General features: G+C 41.9%; 1 protein-coding gene across 1 annotated transcript in view; it reads right to left on the minus strand.

Annotated features, from left to right (window-relative positions):
- CRABP1 (cellular retinoic acid binding protein 1) overlaps positions 1-19,096 on the minus strand; it is a 35,672-nt gene extending 16,576 nt beyond the window's left edge. The window contains exons 1-2 of the mRNA XM_066589939.1: positions 18,937-19,096; positions 16,006-16,184 (exon numbers count right to left, since the gene is read on the minus strand). Of these exons, the coding sequence (XP_066446036.1) occupies positions 16,006-16,184; positions 18,937-19,006 (249 nt within the window). The 5' untranslated portion in view covers positions 19,007-19,096. The remainder of the gene's footprint in view (positions 1-16,005; positions 16,185-18,936) is intronic.
- Between the last annotated feature and the right edge of the window lie 1,168 nt (positions 19,097-20,264).

Raw genomic sequence — 20,264 nt, forward strand, 5'->3', positions numbered from 1 at the left:
CGCACGTGCCATGCCTGGCCCACGTCTTTAATTTGGTGGTTCAGCGCTTTCTGAAAAGCTACCCATGCTTGTCAGACCTGCTCGGAAAGGTGCGCCGGCTCTGCGCACATTTCCGCAAGTCCCACACGGACGCTGCCACCCTGCGCACCCTGCAACATCGGTTTCATCTGCCAGTGCACCGACTGCTGTGCGACGTGCCCACACGGTGGAATACTACGCTCCACATGTTGGCCAGGCTCTATGAGCAGCGTAGAGCTATAGTGGAATACCAACTCCAACATGGGCGGTGCAGTGGGAGTCAGCCTCCTCAATTCTTTACAGAAGAGTGGGCCTGGTTGGCAGACATCTGCCAGGTCCTTGGAAACTTTGAGGAGTCTACCCAGATGGTGAGCGGCGATGCTGCAATCATTAGCGTCACCATTCCTCTGCTATGCCTCTTGAGAAGTTCCCTGCAAAGCATAAAGGCAGACGCTTTGCGCTCGGAAACAGAGGCGGGGGAAGACAGTATGTCGCTGGATAGTCAGAGCACCCTCCTGTCTATATCTCAGCGCGTTGAGGAGGAGGAGGAGGAGCATGAGGAGGATGAGGAGGAGGGGGAAGAGACAGCTTGGCCCACTGCTGAGGGTACCCATGCTGCTTGCCTGTCATCCTTTCAGCGTGTATGGCCTGAGGAGGAAGAGGAGGAGGAGGATCCTGAAAGTGATCTTCCTAGTGAGGACAGCCATGTGTTGCGTACAGGTACCCTGGCACACATGGCTAACTTCATGTTAGGATGCCTTTCTCGTGACCCTCGCGTTACATGCATTCTGGCCACTACGGATCACTGGGTGTACACACTGCTCGACCCACGGTATAAGGAGAACCTTTCCACTCTCATACCCGAAGAGGAAAGGGTTTTGAGAGTGATGCTATACCACAGGACCCTGGCGGAAAAACTGATGGTAAAATTCCCATCCGACAGCGCTAGTGGCTGAAGGCGCAGTTCCGAGGGCCAGGTAGCAGGGGAGGCACGGAGATCAGGCAGCATGTACAGCACAGGCAGAGGAACACTCATTAAGGCCTTTGACAGCTTTCTGGCTCCCCAGCAAGACTGTGTCACTGCTCCCCAGTCAAGGCTGAGTCGGCGGGAGCACTGTAAAAGGATGGTGAGGGAGTACGTAGCCGATCGCACGACCGTCCTCCGTGACGCCTCTGCCCCCTACAACTACTGGGTGTCGAAGCTGGACACGTGGCCTGAACTCGCGCTGTATGCCCTGGAGGTGCTTGCTTGTCCTGCGGCTAGCGTCTTGTCAGAGAGGGTGTTTAGTGCGGCTGGGGGAATCATCAACACATAAGCGTACCCGCCTGTCAACCGACAGTGCCGATAGGCTTACACTCATCAAGATGAACAAAGCCTGGATTTCCCCAGACTTCTCTTCTCCACCAGCGGATAGCAGCGATACCTAAACAATACGTAGGCTGCACCCGTGGATGGAAGCATTGTTCTCTATCACCATCAAAAACGTGGACCTTTTAGCTTCATCAATCTGTGTATAATATTCATCCTCCTCCTCCTGCTCCTCCTCCTGAAACCTGACGTAATCACGCCGAACGGGCAATTTTTCTTAGGCCCACAATGCTCAGTCATATAATTTTTGTAAACAATTTTTATACGTTTCAATGCTCATTAAAGCGTTGAAACTTGCACCTGAACCAATTTTTATTTTAACTGGGCTGTCTCCAGGCCTAGTTACAAATTAAGCCACATTAACCAAAGCGATTAATGGGTTTCACCTGCCCTCTTGGTTGGGCATGGGCAATTTTTTTGACGTACATTAGTACTGTTGGTACACCAATTTTTGGGGGCCCTCGCCTACAGTGTAATCCAATTAATTTTTGCCCACCTGCATTAAAGCTGACGTTACATCAGCTGTGATGGGCACTGCAATGGGATACATTTATGTACAGCCGGTGGGTTCCAAGGAGCCACCCATGCTGTGGGTCCACACGGAGTTGTAACTGCATGTGTCCACTTCTAAAGAACCCCAGTCTGACTGGGGCATGCAGTGTGGGCCGAAGCCCACCTGCATTAAACATGACATTACCTCAGCTGTGATGGGCAATGCAATGGGATATATTTATGTACTGCCGGTGGCTTCCTGGCACCCACCCATGCTGTCGGTCCACAGGGACTTCACAATAGGGAGTTGTACCTGCCTGTGTCTATGAATTAAAAACCCCGGTCCGGTTGGGGCATGCAGTGTGGGCCGAAGCCCACCTGCATTTAATCGGACGTTACCTCAGCTGTGATGGGCACTGCAATGGGATACATTTATGTACAGCCGGTGGGTTCCAGGGAGCCACCCATGCTGTGGGTGCACACGGAATTCCCATTGCGGAGTTGTACCTGCCTGTGACTATTTATAAAAAACCGCGGTCTGACTGGGGCATGCAGACACCTTGACAGAATGAATAGTGTGTGGCACATAGGTTCCCCATTGCTATGCCCACGTGTGCAGCTCCTGATGGCGGTGGCACAGGATTATATTTCTCATTGCTTCTGTACAGCATTGTGGGCTATCGCCCCGCCCCTTTTAAAGAGGGTCGCTGCCTAGCCGTGCCAACCCTCTGCAGTGTGTGCCTGCGGTTCCTCCTCATGGCAGACGCACTTATAAATAGACATGAGGGTGGTGTGGCTATGAGGCCAGCGTGTGGCATGAGTGCAGCTGAAGGCTGCGCATGGACACTTTGGTGTGCGCTGTGGACACTGCATCGTGCGGGGGGGGGGGGGGGGGTTTGGCAGCATGTAACCCAGGAGAAGTGGCAGCTGAGTGTCATGCAGGCAGTGATTGTGCTTTGTTGGAGGTAGTGTGATGCTTAGCTAAGGTATGCATTGCTAATGAGGGCTTTTCAGAAGTAAAAGTTGTTGGGGGGGGGGGGGCCCACTCTTGCCGCTATTGTCGCTTAATAGTGGGACCTGGGAACTTGAGATGCAGCCTAACATGTAGCCCATCGCCTGCCCTATCCGTTGCTGTGTCGTTCCCATCACTTTCTTGAATTGCCCAGATTTTCACAAATGAAAACCTTAGCGAGCATCGGTGATATACTAAAATGCTCGAGTCGCCCATTGACTTCAATGGGATTCGTTACTCGAAACGAACCCTCGAGCATCGCGAAAATTTCGTCCCGAGTAACGAGCACCCGAGCATTTTGGTGCTCGCTCATCTCTATTATTAACGTTAATTTTAATTGAACAACTAATAGCCAAAAATGACCAGTTGTTCTGTATAGGAGCCCTTTAATTCAGAAGTACCAAGTGCTCATGAAATTACAGGGTCCAAAGATTTGTGGAGCCCAGTGCAAAAATTAGACCTGGGCCGGCTTTATAACCAGAAAGGTATTTGAAGCCCACAATGTTTATACTACTAGAACTGCTGTTATCTTATGTTGTATATGGGCTTACGAGCCCCTCACGGGTGGATACCAGTTATGTCTGCAATCTTTTCGAACACTACAGTAATGCTTCTAAGTAGTGTCAGTCGGCATAATTTGAATAGCATAATATACCTGTAGATTTCTTTGAGTGTACTCCACATTTTTTATAACTATTGGGTTATCAATCAAGATAAATCTGAAAATTGACTAATTAGAATTGTTTTATTCTATATTTCTTTTACGTAATAGAGTCCCAAAAAATGATGAATTTTATGTATTCACTATACCACAAGCTACAGTTTAGCTGATAGTTTCCATTACCAAAGAGCCTTGATCAATAACTTGCTCTATTGCATCATTAGTGCCTAGCCATTCTTGCATGCTTGGTGATCCATTAAATCCACCTCATCTTCTCGCATGAACAGCACAAGGAGGCAGATGGGAAGCAGCCATATAAATCATGTCGTCATGCTTTGCTGTGTCAGATTTAATATGCCCTGTGTGCGCTGTGTAATGTCTAGGATGTAATTTTGTAGCCAATTCACGTTCAATGTGACAGCCAAAGATATATACACCTCACGGTAACCCATTATATGTATCATTTGTTATACTAATGTACTTCCATTGACAGCTGCGTCATATCTAGCTAATTCACTCACACGCTACCACTCTTTGTGTGTTATATTAATGCACTTATACCAACTACTTACTGTCTTACATTAAGTGGATAATGCATTATTTTATCTTTATTTTATGGGACTTATCTCCATTCTAAGAGGGGTAAATTATTAAAGCACTATATACAACAAGGTGGGCAGTAACAGATATTTGTTATTCATTTAGTTTGTATAGCTAGTAAATACAATTGACTTTAATCAGAAACAGTCTGAAAATATTTGGTAAAAAGACAAAAGTTTGGTACGGTGTTAGCCAGTAGAGCAAAATGTGACTGTTCTCAACAAGAGAAACAAAGGAATCTTGTAGATATGATATCTCTTAATGGGTAACGAAAATACATGATGTTACATTAAGCTTTCAAATCTACTTAGGGAATTTCTCTTTTAATATAATAACCTTCATATATTCTATGTTATGTTCTTGAAAAGCAAAATGCTCAGCCACAGGCAATTCTGTCTTTCTTTCTTTGATTGTGCGGCAATGAGATATCATCTCATCCTTGATTTAAGTTTTTGTCCTGTTTCTCCAACATAAAGCCCCCCCTTTTGTATATTTACTACACAGGATCAGATACACAACATTGAACGTGGAACATGTGAATGTCCCTGGGATCTTATAGTCCTGCTCTGTGTTGGGGATCTGTATCCTGTCCGCAGTCAGGACATGTGAGCAGGTCTTACAGCTCCTTACCTTACATGGATAAGTTACTTTTTGTGTGTCCGAGGGTAATGCACTCCTGATTATAAAGTTCCTCAAATTTATAGGTTGCCTGTAACATAACAGGGGAGGGTTTGGAAATATGGTTTTCAGGCGGTCATTCTTGTTTAGGCCGCCTGCAGATGGCCGGGTCAGATCCGGCTGTGAGAATTCTCGCAGTGGGACCCGACCCGAGCGTCTGCAGAGAGCAGCGTGTCACTCACCTGCTCCCGCGGCCCCGGCTCTTTCATGTGTCGGCTGCTGGGCAGCCGGCACATGCGCAGAGCGGAGCCGGCGGCTGGTGAGTGACGTTTCTGTACGGGGCCCTGCAAGCCCCGCACAGAAATAGAGCATGCCGTGATTTTTTTGCCGCACGAGATTTCACGCGGCCAAATCGCGGCCGTCTGCATAGGACTGCGTTTGTTAACGCAATCCTATGGCAGCTTCCAGGGGTGGAAATTCCGCCCGTCTGCAGGTGGCCTTAGGGTATGATAAAGTTTCTGTGCAGTTTTCCTTAGTACTTCTAGCTGTAGATTGTAGGTCACTACTAGAGGTAGAATGGAACAATGCTCTCGGTCGTGATCATTCTGGATCTGCGCTACAGACCCTCGTCGTCCAAGCGAGATAACAACTAACTACTAGAGGTACATGATTATTTTCTTCCTTTTCTCTGTACTGAAGTAGTTGATTTCTGGGTATCCTGGTCATCTGATCATTAACTGAAGTGAGATTATAGTCCTGACTTAAAAATGTCCTTTTAAGATGCTGTAAATGTTCATACTTGTCTCATGGGCTAGAACAAATCCAGTTGTATCTGATGGCCTGACTGTAGAGAATGGACTTTTAATGTGCTTGGGCTGGAAGCTGTCTGAGGTACATGGGCCGATCAATGGGTTTTTGGTAGAGGGATGTCTGTATTAAATTGTTTAAAATCTTTATGGTGGTGTCCAAAAAGTTGATTTCTATATCTGAGTAGCTCAATGTCAGGTTTGTGGTGGGGTGAAATGCATTACATCTCTCATGAAATTTTATCAGTTCTTGTTTAGAGTCAGTCTAGATGATTATGATATCATCAATGTGGCGGAAATAGGTTAATATATCCCTGCAATGTAAGTGGAGCAAAAAAACATGCTCACATATACTGATCCCTGGAACATTCACAAGTTATATGTCCAATGTTGTGTGCCTGATTCTGTACACTAAATGTGAGATTGGAGGGCTATATTTTTGAGAAATGGGACAAAAACTTAACAGAAGGATGCAATCTAATCGTTACACAATTAAAGAAAACCAAGTTTGCTTTTTACAACAACCCTGATCCAAACACCGTGGATGTGGCACTTGCCACGTGAAAGGCGAATCTAATGTTGAATGTTTACATGTTTATCATTAAGTTTTATATGTTTTTTATGATGTTTTTTTTCTCGACCCATTTGACCTCCAGAAATAAGACCAATAGGAAGATCGGAGGACCCCGCAGGCACAGCACGACCAGCACTCAGTCGCATCCACGGCTCGCTGGGACCGAGGGATGTGACAACGATAAAGAGGCAAAAGTAACGGTAATTATAACCAACATAAACACACTAACATGCCTATAGACATAGAAGAAACCGACTATCAAACACCCACCACGATACAAACACTATCCTGGAACGTAGATGGACTAAACACGCCAATCAAACGGAAAAAAGTATTAGCGCACCTGAAACGATACAAACCCGACATAGTGTTTCTACAAGAAACACACTGGAAAAAGGAGGGAAGGGGTGAACTAAGAGCACCATGGATAGAAGCATGCTATACGGCCTCACACACATCGGCGTCACGAGGAGTAGCCACCCTGATCAGGAAAAATATACCACACACAATACTACAAAACGTAGCTGATCCGCAGGGCAGATATCTGATAACAAGAATAAACCTGGAGGAACAAATTTACGCCCTGGTGAACATTTACGCCCCCAACACAAATCAATCAACATTCTACACCACATTAATAGAACAGTTACAGCCATACCTTAACGATAGAATAATCATGGGAGGAGATTTCAATAGTACACAAGATGAAACACTGGACAGAACAGGGCCATCCACCCAAACACTATCAACCACACATGCATTATTAACACTAAAAGAACAACTCAGTGTATGTGATCCATGGCGTCTCATGAACCCTACCAACAAGGAATACACATGTTGCTCTAACACCTACCACTCATTCTCACGTATAGATTTCTTTTTAATCTCAAACAACATCTTTCAAAATCACCACCAATCGGTAATACATCCAATATCCCTCAGTGATCACGCACCAATAGCAATGAGACTGCAACTGATCGCACCGCGAAGACTAACAAAAATATGGCGCTTCCCCTCATATCTGTGGGAGTCAGAAGATTTTAGAACATACACAAAAATTAACTGGAACAACTATGCAGATGACAATAGGGCACATATAGACAACATAAACCTATTTTGGCAAGCCTCAAAGGCAGTAATGAGGGGACACATCATAAGTTACTTATCTCACAGAAGGAAAAAGTTCCAAACCGAATTCGATACACTACACCACTCCCTTCTGACAGCACAAAAAGAACATATGAACTCACGAGACGATAACTCGTATCAAACTTTCACCACAGCAAAACACTTACTAAACACGTTCGTACATACCCACGCGCACTGGCAAACCCAATTAACAAAAAACAAATTTTATAGATGGGGAAACAAGACAGGACGTCTGCTAGCTAACCTGACAAAAGAAAGACAACCACACAAACCGATATTGACTTTAAGACACAACAACGGAGACAACCTCACAACGCGACAGGACGAGATAGCCCAAATATTACAAGAATATTTCGAAGACCTATATAGAGCAGAGCCAACGGACATACAAGACATAAACAACTTCCTGGACTCCGTAAACTTACCAAAACTAACTGAAGAACAAAAATCCTTACTAGACGCTGACATACAGGAAGAAGAAGTACGGGAGGCAATAGCGAAGGCACCAGGGGGAAAAACACCGGGCCCCGACGGATTCACGACAGAATACTACAAAATATTAACAACAGATATCGTGCCAATACTGACTCAACTCTACAACACAATATACACAAACGACACACAAACAGAAGATTTTGGAAACTCTAGAACGATCTTGCTCCCCAAACCAAACAAGGACACAACAGACCCAAAGTCCTACAGGCCAATAGCGTTACTAAACTGTGACTACAAATTCCTATCCAAGATATTAGCAGACAGACTTCAGCAAATTCTTCCGTCCATACTAGACCCGGCACAAAAAGGCTTTACACAAGGGCGAAGTGCTATAAAAAACATCAGAGCTGCCATAGCGGCGACGGTCGCAGCACAAAACCCTGAAAGCCAAACTACGATGCTGCTGAGTCTGGACGCAGAAAAAGCTTTTGATAAAATGGCCTGGCCATTTTTAAATACACTGCTAGAAAGACGGGGTTTCGGACAGACATTTATGACCTACATAGACACAACACACACAAACGCTACCACGACCCTCACAATTAACGGACTCAACACCCCCAGAATAGACCTATTTAGAGGGGCTAGACAGGGCTGCCCGCTCTCTCCGCTATTATTTAATCTATCGATAGACCCATTACTCAGATACTTAGCACAGACACCGCTCTTCACAGGAGCAAACTGCGGAGACATAAAAATAAAGACAGAAGCATTTGCGGACGATCTGCTCTTGGTGGTAAACAGCCCCAGGGAAACACTAACACCTTTAATACAAAATATCGAGAGAATTGGCAAACTCTCGGGATACACTATAAACCTAGACAAAACAGAAGCCCTACTCCTCAGAGGACCAGCCAAACCCTCATGGGCGACTAAATATCCATTTAAATGGGAAAAACACGCCATAAAATACCTGGGAATACAAATCACAAGAAACCCTTCCAAACTATATAACAAGAACATAGAACCCCACATTAAAAAGCTAGAGACAACCCTGAATACATGGAAAAACTTCACGATCTCTTTTCTGGGGAGGGCGAGCCTCATAAAGATGATAGAATTCCCACGCCTATTATATATATTACACTCACTACCCATACTGCTAAAGTCAAAAGATGTAAAAAAAATAAATTATCTATACAGGAAATTCATCTGGGGGGGAAAAAGACCGCGTATCGCATTCAAAACATTGAACAAACATAGAGAAAACGGAGGAATCAACCTACCTAATATCCGAGACTACAACCTAGCAGCACAGGCGCGAATCATACATGATTGGATTCACTCCAAGTCATACTTTACAAACAAATTTCTCGAGCAGGAAATGGCCGGCCCAATAAGACTCCAGAATATACTCCATAGCCCATATACAGAACTCTCAGGAAAAATCAAAAAGAACCCCCTGATATTAACGGCCTGGAAATCATGGAACAAGTTACGTAAGGACAGTCAAGCCTCACCACAAGTATCGTTACACCTGTCACTAATAAATAACCCCAACTTTCAGGAGGGCAACCCTCACAACATCTTTGCCGAATGGGAGGCTCAGGGAATAGATTCAATAGAAAAACTACTACACATAGGGGAACGACGTATAATGACATACGATGAACTGAAACAAAAATACCCTGAACTCCAAATTCCGCTGTTCTCATACCTACAAGTTAGGCATTACACCACGGAACTTATACCAAAACTCAGAGAATTCGATTGGACAGAGACAGGACACACATGGATAACTAAAAAAACAGGGCCACGGGGCATGATCTCCAAGCTGTACAGGGCGATAAGAAACATGAGAGAGCAAGATGACATAGACCTGGGGATTGGAAAATGGGCCCTGGATAACCCAGACTTCACCCCAACACTGATAATGCAATCACTGACCTCGGCACACAGATACCTACCGTCGGCAAGGTTTCTGGAGATGAGGCTACAAATTGCCCACAGGTCATACATAACCCCAAGCAGGGGATTCCATATAGGAATTTATGACACTCCAAAATGCCTCAAATGTCAGGCACCTCATGCAAACCTGTATCACAGCTTGTGGACATGCCCCGTAATACAGGCTTTCTGGACACGAATAAGCGAATATACAAAAACACACCTGACGAATTTCTGCCCACAAGAGCCAATATGGGCAATATTTGGGTACTTAGATCCTGAAACATATCGGTGCTCAAGAGGAGTTAGAAAATTACTACATTTCATAGCAGCGGCAGGTCAAAAAGCTATTCTACAAACATGGATCCAACCAACAGGGCCCCCACTCAGGCTGTTCCTGGATAAACTAGCGTTCCTGTTCCAGATGGACTGGGCGGAGACATCACTTTTCAAGGAAAAGATGGCACAAGCCTTTTTTGAAACTTGGGGGAGCTTTATCCAATTACTACCACAAAGGGTAAAAGACAAACTGAGAGACTGCTTCTATTACACTTGCTGGTTCCAGGAACAAATGATAATAGGGGACACACCCATCTAGGGTGACACATCCAGGTCGTGCCGTAGCCATGTGGGGACTCCACGATTTTGAAGATCTCCAAGATACAGGTCAGTAGACCAAAAATATGTCTGTAGTCATAATGGGTCGAGAGTTTGAATTAATGTAGGTAAATTACCTGTTTTAATGTTTTGTCTGTGATGTTTGATATAAATAAGATAAAAAAGACAGGCTGTGACAACACATCCATGCAAAAAGAAGATATCCAACAAATTCACTGTAATGCCAAGTGTTTGTCATAACTTGTTCAATAAAGACAAAGTTTAAAAAAAAAAAGAAAACCAAGTTACCTGTGGCTGAACATTTTGATAGCCAAGGACATAACATGCAACATATGAAGGTTATTATAATAATAATCTTTATTTAAATGGCGCCAACTTATTCCTCAGCGCTTTCAGGCGTGGATAAATGCAAAAGAATACAACAATTACAATATGAGGTACATTCGGTTTGACACAAATGGGTTGGGGGTGGTAGAGGAGGTGCAAGGGGTGGGTGTGAGGAGCAAGGCATGGGGAACACAAGCAATAGGGGATTTCATGTGGAGATCAATTATTAGAAAGCAAGCGGGGTGGGGTGCCATAGGCAGGGGCAGGGGACTAGGTTAGGAGATTTAGTATGCTTCCCTGAAGAGGTACGTTTTTGAGGTACGTCTGAAATTTCGTGCATCGGGAATTGTCCGGATGCCTTGGGGTAGAGCGTTCCAGAGGATGGGTGCTGCTCTGGTGAAGTCCTCTAGGCGAGCATGTGAGGTTCGTATTACAGGGGTGTTTAGTCTGAGTGTGTTAGCCAATGGGAGTGAGCGGGCTGGGCGGTGTACTGACAGGAGGGAGGCGATATATGCTGGCGCAGCACCATGCAATTATTATATTACAAAGCAACTTCAAATCCCAATATCACAGAAGAATTTAGAAATGCAAATGTATAACCATCTTTGATACACTCAATAAAGGCATGAATACACTCATTGTCAAAAAAATCAAGCACCTATAAGGAGTTGTCGAGGTCAAATGAAACTTTCTATTGTAATGTTGATATAACTAACTGATTGCAATATCAGAGCAAAAGAATAACTTATTGCGGAAACCTGAACACTTGAAGGGAGGCTCTAATACCCTATTGGGCCACTTTCTAGCTTGGATGCAAGGTGTGATACGGGGGGCATGGAGGCATACAGGTTCCATATGGTATCCTGCAATACATCGGTTCATATTTGCTGTAACTGAGCCTCTAGTTCGTGCAAGATCGTAGGCTGTCAAGATTGGTGTCCCAGGTGGTCTCATACATGTTCTATTGGCAATAAATCTGGTGACCGGGCAGGCCACGAAAGTGTGGCAATGTTGTGGAGGCATTAGTGTGTCACCCTTGCTGTGTGCGGCCAAGCATTATCCTGCTCGAAAATGCCTCTTGGAAGCCCTGCCATGAGAGGCAACACATGCAGCTGCAGGATGTCCTGTCATTGTCCAGTGACTGTTTTATGCAATGGCAACCCAGACAATCATACCAGCAGTGGGGCAGTGTGCCAATCCATAGCAAAGGCAGAATTGAAGCTCTCACCTCTAAGTCTCCAGGCACAAACATGATTGTCATCAGGGCCCAAACTAAACCTAGATTCATTGCTGAAGACAACCCGTTCGACTCCATAGTAGTCCAGTTTCGTCGTTCACAACTTCACTGCAAACAGAAGCAGCGGTTGGTGGGTGTCAGAGGCAGTACATGTAATGGGCACTGTTACACTAAATGTCCTTCAGGCAAGCAACTGGAATTGTTTTTGATAGACACAGGGGCCTGTAATGATGGTGCCACCTGTCTCTGGCTGGAGGACAACGAAACGGTTAGAGCTGCTTGTGCTTATCAGATGATCAGGAAATCCTCTACTGGGAGTCTCTTGAGACCATCTTGAGCTTGGTTACCTTGTGTGCTTGCCTTCATGCATCCACTGATCCCAACACCTTGTAACAGTCTGGACAGATCAACCCAGGTGGAAGGCAATTCGACAATACGACCATCAAACTTCTCACATTCCAATGCACCCCCTCTAAAACTCTGTTGACTGGGAAAAATCTTTTCAATTACATCATAGAGACATGTCTAGTGGTCAACAAGCTCTACACAAGTGCAAAAAAAGGTCCACTACAGACAAGTAGCCTCTGAGAGTCTTTTTATAGGCCAAACGTGGAACCACTTTAAATGCCTCAGGTGGAAAGACCGTTCATCTAATCACACCACAACTCTAATCATTTGTATATCTGCCTGAAATGTAACTGCATGCTGAGTTTTACAGCAAAATGACAACTTCTTCTAGGGGCTTGATTTTTTTGACAAAGAGTGTAACTCAAAAGATTTTATGGCTTGATGAACTATCTGAGAAATCTGGTGCGAAGATAATACACAGGCCTGGTGGCCCCTAAACACCAATTTCGAAACCATAAAATGTTCAGGTCCTTATCATTGGACTAATTAAGTTATCACTCCTCCTGTTCTTTAATTGTTGTAAGGGCAAATTAATCACATCATGACTATGTCCTTTTATTTGTCTGTGTGTGTGTATGTATGTATTAATCACATCATGACCATGTCCTTTTATTTGTCTTTGTATGTGTGTGTGTGTATATATGTGTATATATACCGTATATACCGGCGTATAAGACGACTTTTGAACCCCGAAAAATCTGCTCTGCAGTCGGGGGTCGTCTTATGCGCCGGTAATACAAAAAAAAAAAAGTGTAAAAAAAAAAAATTCATTACTCACCTCCCACGGCGTTCTGTCGCGCTCCGGCAGGATGTCGCTCGCTCCGGCAGGCTGTCGCTCGCTCCTCGTCCCCGGCGCAGCATAGCTTTCTGAATGCGGGGCTTGAAATCCCCGCTTCCAGAAAGCTAATACACACGCCGGCAGCCATGACAGCATTGAATGGCTGTGATTGGCTAAAACACACGTGGCTTCAGCCAATCACACTATTCAATGACATCATTGAATGGCTGTGATTGGCTGAAGGCGCACGTGTTAGCAATCACACCCATTCAATGATGTCATTGAATAGTGTGATTGGCTGAAGCCACGTGTGCTTTAGCCAATCACAGCCATTCAATGATGTCATGGCTGCCGGCGTGTGTATTAGCTTTCTGGAAGCGGGGATTTCAAGCCCCGCATTCAGAAAGCTATGCTGCGCCGGGGACGAGGAGCGAGCGACATCCTGCCGGAGCGCGACAGAACGCCGTGGGAGGTGAGTAATGAATTTTTTTTTTTCTCTCCACTGTATACCGGCGTATAAGGTGACAGTTGGGGGGTCGTCTTATACGCCCCGTCGCCTTATACGCCGGTATATACGGTATATATATATATATATATACATACACACATGCATATATACATACATACACACAGACAAATAAAAGGACATGATGTGATTAATTTGCCCTTACAACAATTAAAGAACAGGAAGAGTGATAACTTAATTAGTCCAATGATAAGGATCTGAACATTTTATGGTTTCAAAATTGGTGTTAAGGGGCCACCAGGCCTGTGTATTATCTTTGCACCAAATTTCTCAGATAGTTCATCAAGCCATAAAATCTTTTGAGTTACACATACATACACCTACATACATACACATTATATATAATATGCTTCTCCAACTATATCCTATTATGCCTGGTGAATACTCCTAAGTCGATTTGAAAGCTTGCTGTAAGACCATGTCTTTTTGTTAGGCATTACAAGGTATCATATCTATAAGATTACTTACTGAGACCAATCACATTCTGAAAATATTGAATTATACCACTTGCACTTTAGCAGAATACTTTTTCTTCATGTACCCATATATAGTGCCCCAATAGACTTTAATGTGGTAACTGTTTATCTGTAGTCCCTGGTCCATCAATACCGACTGATGTTCTAGCAATCAGGTTCTGTAGGCCAGCAAAATGCAGTGAAATAATGAAAAGCACAAGGATTTCACCTAGCGCCCTGCATTCACAGAAATACTACATTTGTTCAGTTATTCATATTTGTTTGTGATTCCCAAAATGTAAGGGAATCAGCTTTTACAATGTATATGTCCTATGCAGCAGAGATTTCTGTGGAAAAGAGGAGAGCTGCAGTTGGTGATGAATGCAGTACAAGTACAACCAGGACATCTGCATTGTACATATTGTTTAGTACTCTCCTGGGTCCAAACATGCAGCTCCTCCAAATTCAAAAAAAATCCTACTTATGCTTAACCCTATAATGCCAGCCATACATCTGAGATAGCTCTTATCTGAGTTTGGCAGACATCTATTTCTACCAACCCCACCATAAACATGCTACAGGATATGCTTGCTTCATTGGGGAGAGGGGAATTAACCACTGCTGAATACCTTTGGCAATGGCATATTTACTATTGGAACAAAGAAAGTAAAAAAATTCTTATGATCAAAATTCCTTACTGGTACAGTCATCTGTATTGTAGTGGCCTTCAGATGCTGTGACAACATGTCACATGGCCCCATCATTCAATGGTCACGTTACACACATATGAATGAAATATTATTGTGAAAAATGTCACCACTGCCTACAGCCAATGGACAGCATAGCCAACTGATATGGCCTTACTGTAGACATAGTGTTAATGTGGCCTCGACAGAACAATGGCGGACTGCCGAGGAATTTTGATGGTATTTTACAGGCTTTGTAGGGATTTTGTATATCCAAATCTATAAAGGGGTTGGACCTCCATTTTTGCAAGACTATAAAACACACTGTAACCTGCTATCCATTATACACCCAAAACTTTTTGACTGCTTGTAGGCAACACTTGGGGGAGCTTTTGGTTTATGGCTTCATACAGTTTTAAACCCAATGGAAGCAGGATAAATGCAGTGGTTGCAGGAATTCAGAATTGTATCACTTAACTCTTTGCCAGAAAGTAGAATTGACATTCAACCTTTATGACTATCTGGTGTGCATTTCACCTAAGCAGTCTGTCTCCACCCATGTGAACATGGCCTTATAATCCATTCACAGCTGCATTCCCCAAATTACAGATAGCTTATCAGAAACCTCAGAGCATTGCTTGCTCACTGTGTAACATTTATTGCTGTATGAAGCTCGATTTGGTGAATTGCAGTACTCTGATGTAGGAAAAACAGCTTCTCTTTAAATGAAGTGGAGAACCGAGCTGGCATATCTAGGAAATTAGGGGATTTGGATGGTGGTGCTGTATTCAGACAAAACTTAGTATTCTTTTTTTTTTTGTTTTAACTTATTGTAGATGAACCAGGTAGAGTACAAGATGTTCTGATGTATATTCTTAGCATTCTGTCTCCTTCCCCCAGTAACAAGTGCAGGGAAAATAAAGAGGATGGAAGTGCTCTGCATAAACATGATTCATCTCTTTTTCCAGGCTAGGGACAAGTTGTGTTGATTGCACATGTGTTGGCAGTAAGAGCTAAGAAATCCCTTGGTGGATATTCCACTTAATGAATGCTGTCATCAACGCGTAGCATAAAGATCTAGTAAATATAATACCTACAACATTAATTCTCTACTGTTACTCAATCCAAGTAGTTAGATCCTCTATCTGCCTGGAGATCATCAGTCTATTTTATCGTCATTCAACATTTTCTACTAGCATATTTTATATCGGGTTTATAAAGATCTAGAGCATTTACAGTAATTGTTGATGTTGCAATAATTCTTAATAATTTGAGACAGGAGAATCTACCTTGCATTTCCTGCCATCCACAGTCTCCTCATCAAATTCTTCTCCAACTGTGAATTGGATCTCTGTGGTTCTGACTGTGGTAGATGTTTTAATATAAAACTTGTCTCCATTCTGACGGATCTCTACGTGAGGCTTTGAAGCTGCAGCCACTGCTACTTTCCTGAGCATTGCATTCACACCTATATCATCACACAACAGCAAATACACATGTAAGTATCACACTATTCTCGTTAGAAATCATGACGTTTTCACATAGTTTATTCAATAAGCTGTTAACCATAAGAAATCTTACATTATTTGCTCTAACAGATTTTTGGTGAAATGTAAAAAATTTCAAGAAAGCTTACTGTATATTGAAGTAATATTGATCAGCACTGCTAGATTTATAACCATAATTGGTTACAGAATGTGCAAAAATTATTACATAGTCGTTTGATCCATCTCGTAGATTTTTTATAATGACCATGAATGGGCCTGTTAGTACATAGTGGAGTCAGAATGGTGCAATAATATTTAGAAAGTTTCTAAAAGCATTTGTTACCTTCTTTCCAGCCCTTATATAAATCTTTGTCACAACATGTACCCAATGTATATAACATGTACCCAATGTATATACCCAATGTATATAACACAAAAATCATCTGCTGATATGCACAAAGTTTCCAATTTGTTGCTGGTAATTCTTATCACAAGGAAACATCAACTTTTTTGACACATGTTTTGTTATAGTCCAATGTCTTTTCATAAACTAGTGGGTTTAGTGGATGCATTCCATGACAATAGGTCCTACTCACTGACCAATAATAGTAGCTATAAAGCACATTAGGATGCTGGTGTAGGATATAATTTTTGGCATTTCTGAATAATCTCTACAGTACCAAAAAGAGTGTACTCCCTGGGCATGGTAAAAATGACTTTGTGGATCCCACACACATAATTATAATTGTTAATGAGACAGCCAGAATAGAATAGAATTAATGATTATCATTAGTAGTCCCCAACCAGTGGTTCAGCAGCCACATGTGGCTTGAGACTCCACCCTGTATGGCTCTTCATGGGAGACTTGGGTTATAACTATGTGCATTGGCAGTTTACATTATTACAGACATGTTCTAAGCATCGAACAATGTCAAATTAGATGGCATAATGTAAGTCATAAATTTTGAGCATTAAATGTTTGCAAATTCACTGTTTCTTGTTTTTCCTACACTGAATATGGTTCTTCTTGGTTTTTACATTTTATGTGGCTCCCAACCATCACTCAAAGTTGGATACGGCTCACAAGGTTGGTGACCTCTTGTATGTATGCTGCCAGAATGATTGATCCCAATGGATGGGTACATGTCCCTGGACAAAGCACATTGGGGATATACTTTACATTTTGCCTAGTCTTCACTCATAAAATGCAGTGACAATGATTAAATGTACTGTGTACCAGGAGAAGATAATTCTTCAGTACTCAACTTTAGTACTGTATTACCTTGTCTAGAATGATGTATATTGATATTGCTTGCTACAAAATTCACATTACTTGCAAAAAAAGGTGCAATTGATAGGAAAACATCTCTTTTTGTTGAAAATGTTTGAAATCTTACATATCCCCAGCTGAATGTATTGTCAAAGTGACAGGGCATGAAATACACGCAGTCTGACAAGAGCTTAGTCATAGGCACAGGATTAATTCTCTTGGGGAATACCTACGTCAGTCTAAAGTAGGTCTTACAAAATCAGAATGTTACCAGAATCATGTGCTCCCCTATGGTCACATCTCAGAATACACTGATTAAAAATATAGTGTCAAAATATTCAGTATATTGTATATACACTTCTCTTACACACTTTATGTCGCATATTTTTTTGTCTCTAATTGTATGGAAATTTCAATCACTACTGACATATACTTGTGTATATGTATTAGTAATGTTGTTTGTACTGCTTAACTTAGCCAATGCCTTGTATTTTATTCTGAATGCAAAAATGATTATTAAGAATTTGACAAATATGCAATTATAACCAAATATGCCCATAATATATGTTTAATCAAACATTTTCAGGAAGATCCATACTTCCATGGTTTGATAAATGGACCTTTATACACTAAACTTTCTATAGTTAATGCAGGATGTCTACCTTCACTACTTATAGTATAATTCCACTTTTAAAGATTCACCATCCCAATATAATGGCATATGATAATGAATTATTATTACAACCAATCAGTATTCTACCACTATCTCTAGTGATTTTTTTTTGTTTCGTCTATTGATTTTATAATCTACCTGTGGATGTCACCTTATTGCCAAATCACTTGGAATCAACTCGTTATTTTCAATCAACTTTCCATGTGTACATTATATTGTGGATATTAGATATGCAGATATGTAAGACATCAATTTGGTAGCTTGAAGTATTTAATCTCACAACTCCCTCAGCAGATTTACCCGCAGTCTAGTAAAAAAACATAGTAACATACACAAAAAATGTTATACCACAGTGAGTAAAATGACAAGTTCAGCTCTGCTACATATGTATTTATGTTAAAAAGCATAAAAGAAAGGAAGGTCATGCATATTTAAACAGTACTAATGATAGCATAGCATTGCTTCTGTATTGATTGCAATTCTTAATGAATTGGTGCTACAGTGTGTAAAATTATAATTGCATAAAGGAAAAAAAGGAAAAAATGGTCTCTTCTTCAATTGCTTGCTAATACAATACTTTCCTGTAATCAATATACCAAATCATATATATATATATACACCAAATCATATATATATATATATATATATATATATATACCAAATCATACATATATATATATATATATATATATATAAATTAAGGACCCCAATGAAAATATATCAAATAAATATATGATGTAAAGATCTGTCATGAATCTTGATAACCCATGTAATTATTTGCCAATCTTACCAAGAGCTTTAAGAAGTTCGTCAAAATTCTCACTGCTTTTCATTTTCCAAATTCCTGCAAAATTTGGCATGATGTATGTGCTAGTTCCAAGCAGGCGTTGGCAGTGAGCAGGGTAGAAATGAAGGAACTCAGGAAGGTTCACCCTAAGCGGACGTTCTGATTCCAGCCAGACATCTAAATGAGTCCTGTCTTATTCTCTCATGTGTGTCATCGTGATGGAGGAGAGAGTGGGTGCCCCTCCTTCTGCCCTCTCCTCTGCCCCCCTCTCTGAAATGTCAGATTTTCATTAGGAATATAAGCACCTTACAAGGACCTTTCCACAATAGAGAAATACTGTATAGGATTCTGCTTCCTGCTCAGGTCTAATGGATGAACAGTCAGAGTGGTTTTTATTATTACCAGTCGAAATGATTACTTCAAGTATCCTTCCATTTGTATAAAGAAATCTAGATTTTTGTTCTGTAGCAATTTCCTAATAACTAATGCTCTGGATATCTTATCCACTCTTGTCCACTACCTAAAGCCATTACTTTCTGTAATAAATAAGAGGAGTAATAGAATCTTTCTGATTCGGGAGTCATTAAGTGTTTCTTTTAATGTATAAAGTGGTGCTGGTATTAATTCACTGTGCAATTAGTGTACTGGTATAACTCAATGAGTAAGGATTATGCTGCTAGGTCTACCTGCAATCCTGTGTAAAACAGCAGATGAAACATCTCAATTGGATTCACAATTCAGAGATAAAAGCAACACTGATACCAGCTGAACTTTTATATGTGTATTCCCAGCTTCTTCGTGGGATGTGAATTATTATAAGTGCTCTTTAAACAAAAATATGCTCTTCTTATTTTTCTAAGATGTATAATGTTGTCAGGTAGAGAAACACAATAGTTAAGTCTTTTAATTATCATACTATAAACAATTGGTTTGAGCATCCTCCCTCAGGCAGTGGAACAGTTAATGTATGTCACAGCTGCAGATTTTGTTTGATAGACTGTCCCAGCTGGTATATGGGTGTGAGACATTTGGGACATAGATGTAGACATTAAGGTGTCATAAATCCAAGTCCCTTCTGGCTATAATGACATATACTCCTATAAATCTGCATAATATGACACTCCCATTATTGTTTCTATGTCGTTTTTTTTACCAGATTCAGAGTTTCCTGCTGAGAGTCGCATCAACAATGGGTTAAGGGGTCATTTTCATGGAAGAAGAAAACTAGCTTAAAGGGAGACATGTCTGTGTTGACTTTATTAACTCTTTGTATCTTCTAAGTTATGGTAAATAAGCCACATTGACCAGCTGTGATATAATAAATTACAAAT

Source organism: Eleutherodactylus coqui, chromosome 2 (genome assembly GCF_035609145.1).
Source record: "Eleutherodactylus coqui strain aEleCoq1 chromosome 2, aEleCoq1.hap1, whole genome shotgun sequence".
NCBI lineage: Eukaryota > Metazoa > Chordata > Amphibia > Anura > Eleutherodactylidae > Eleutherodactylus > Eleutherodactylus coqui.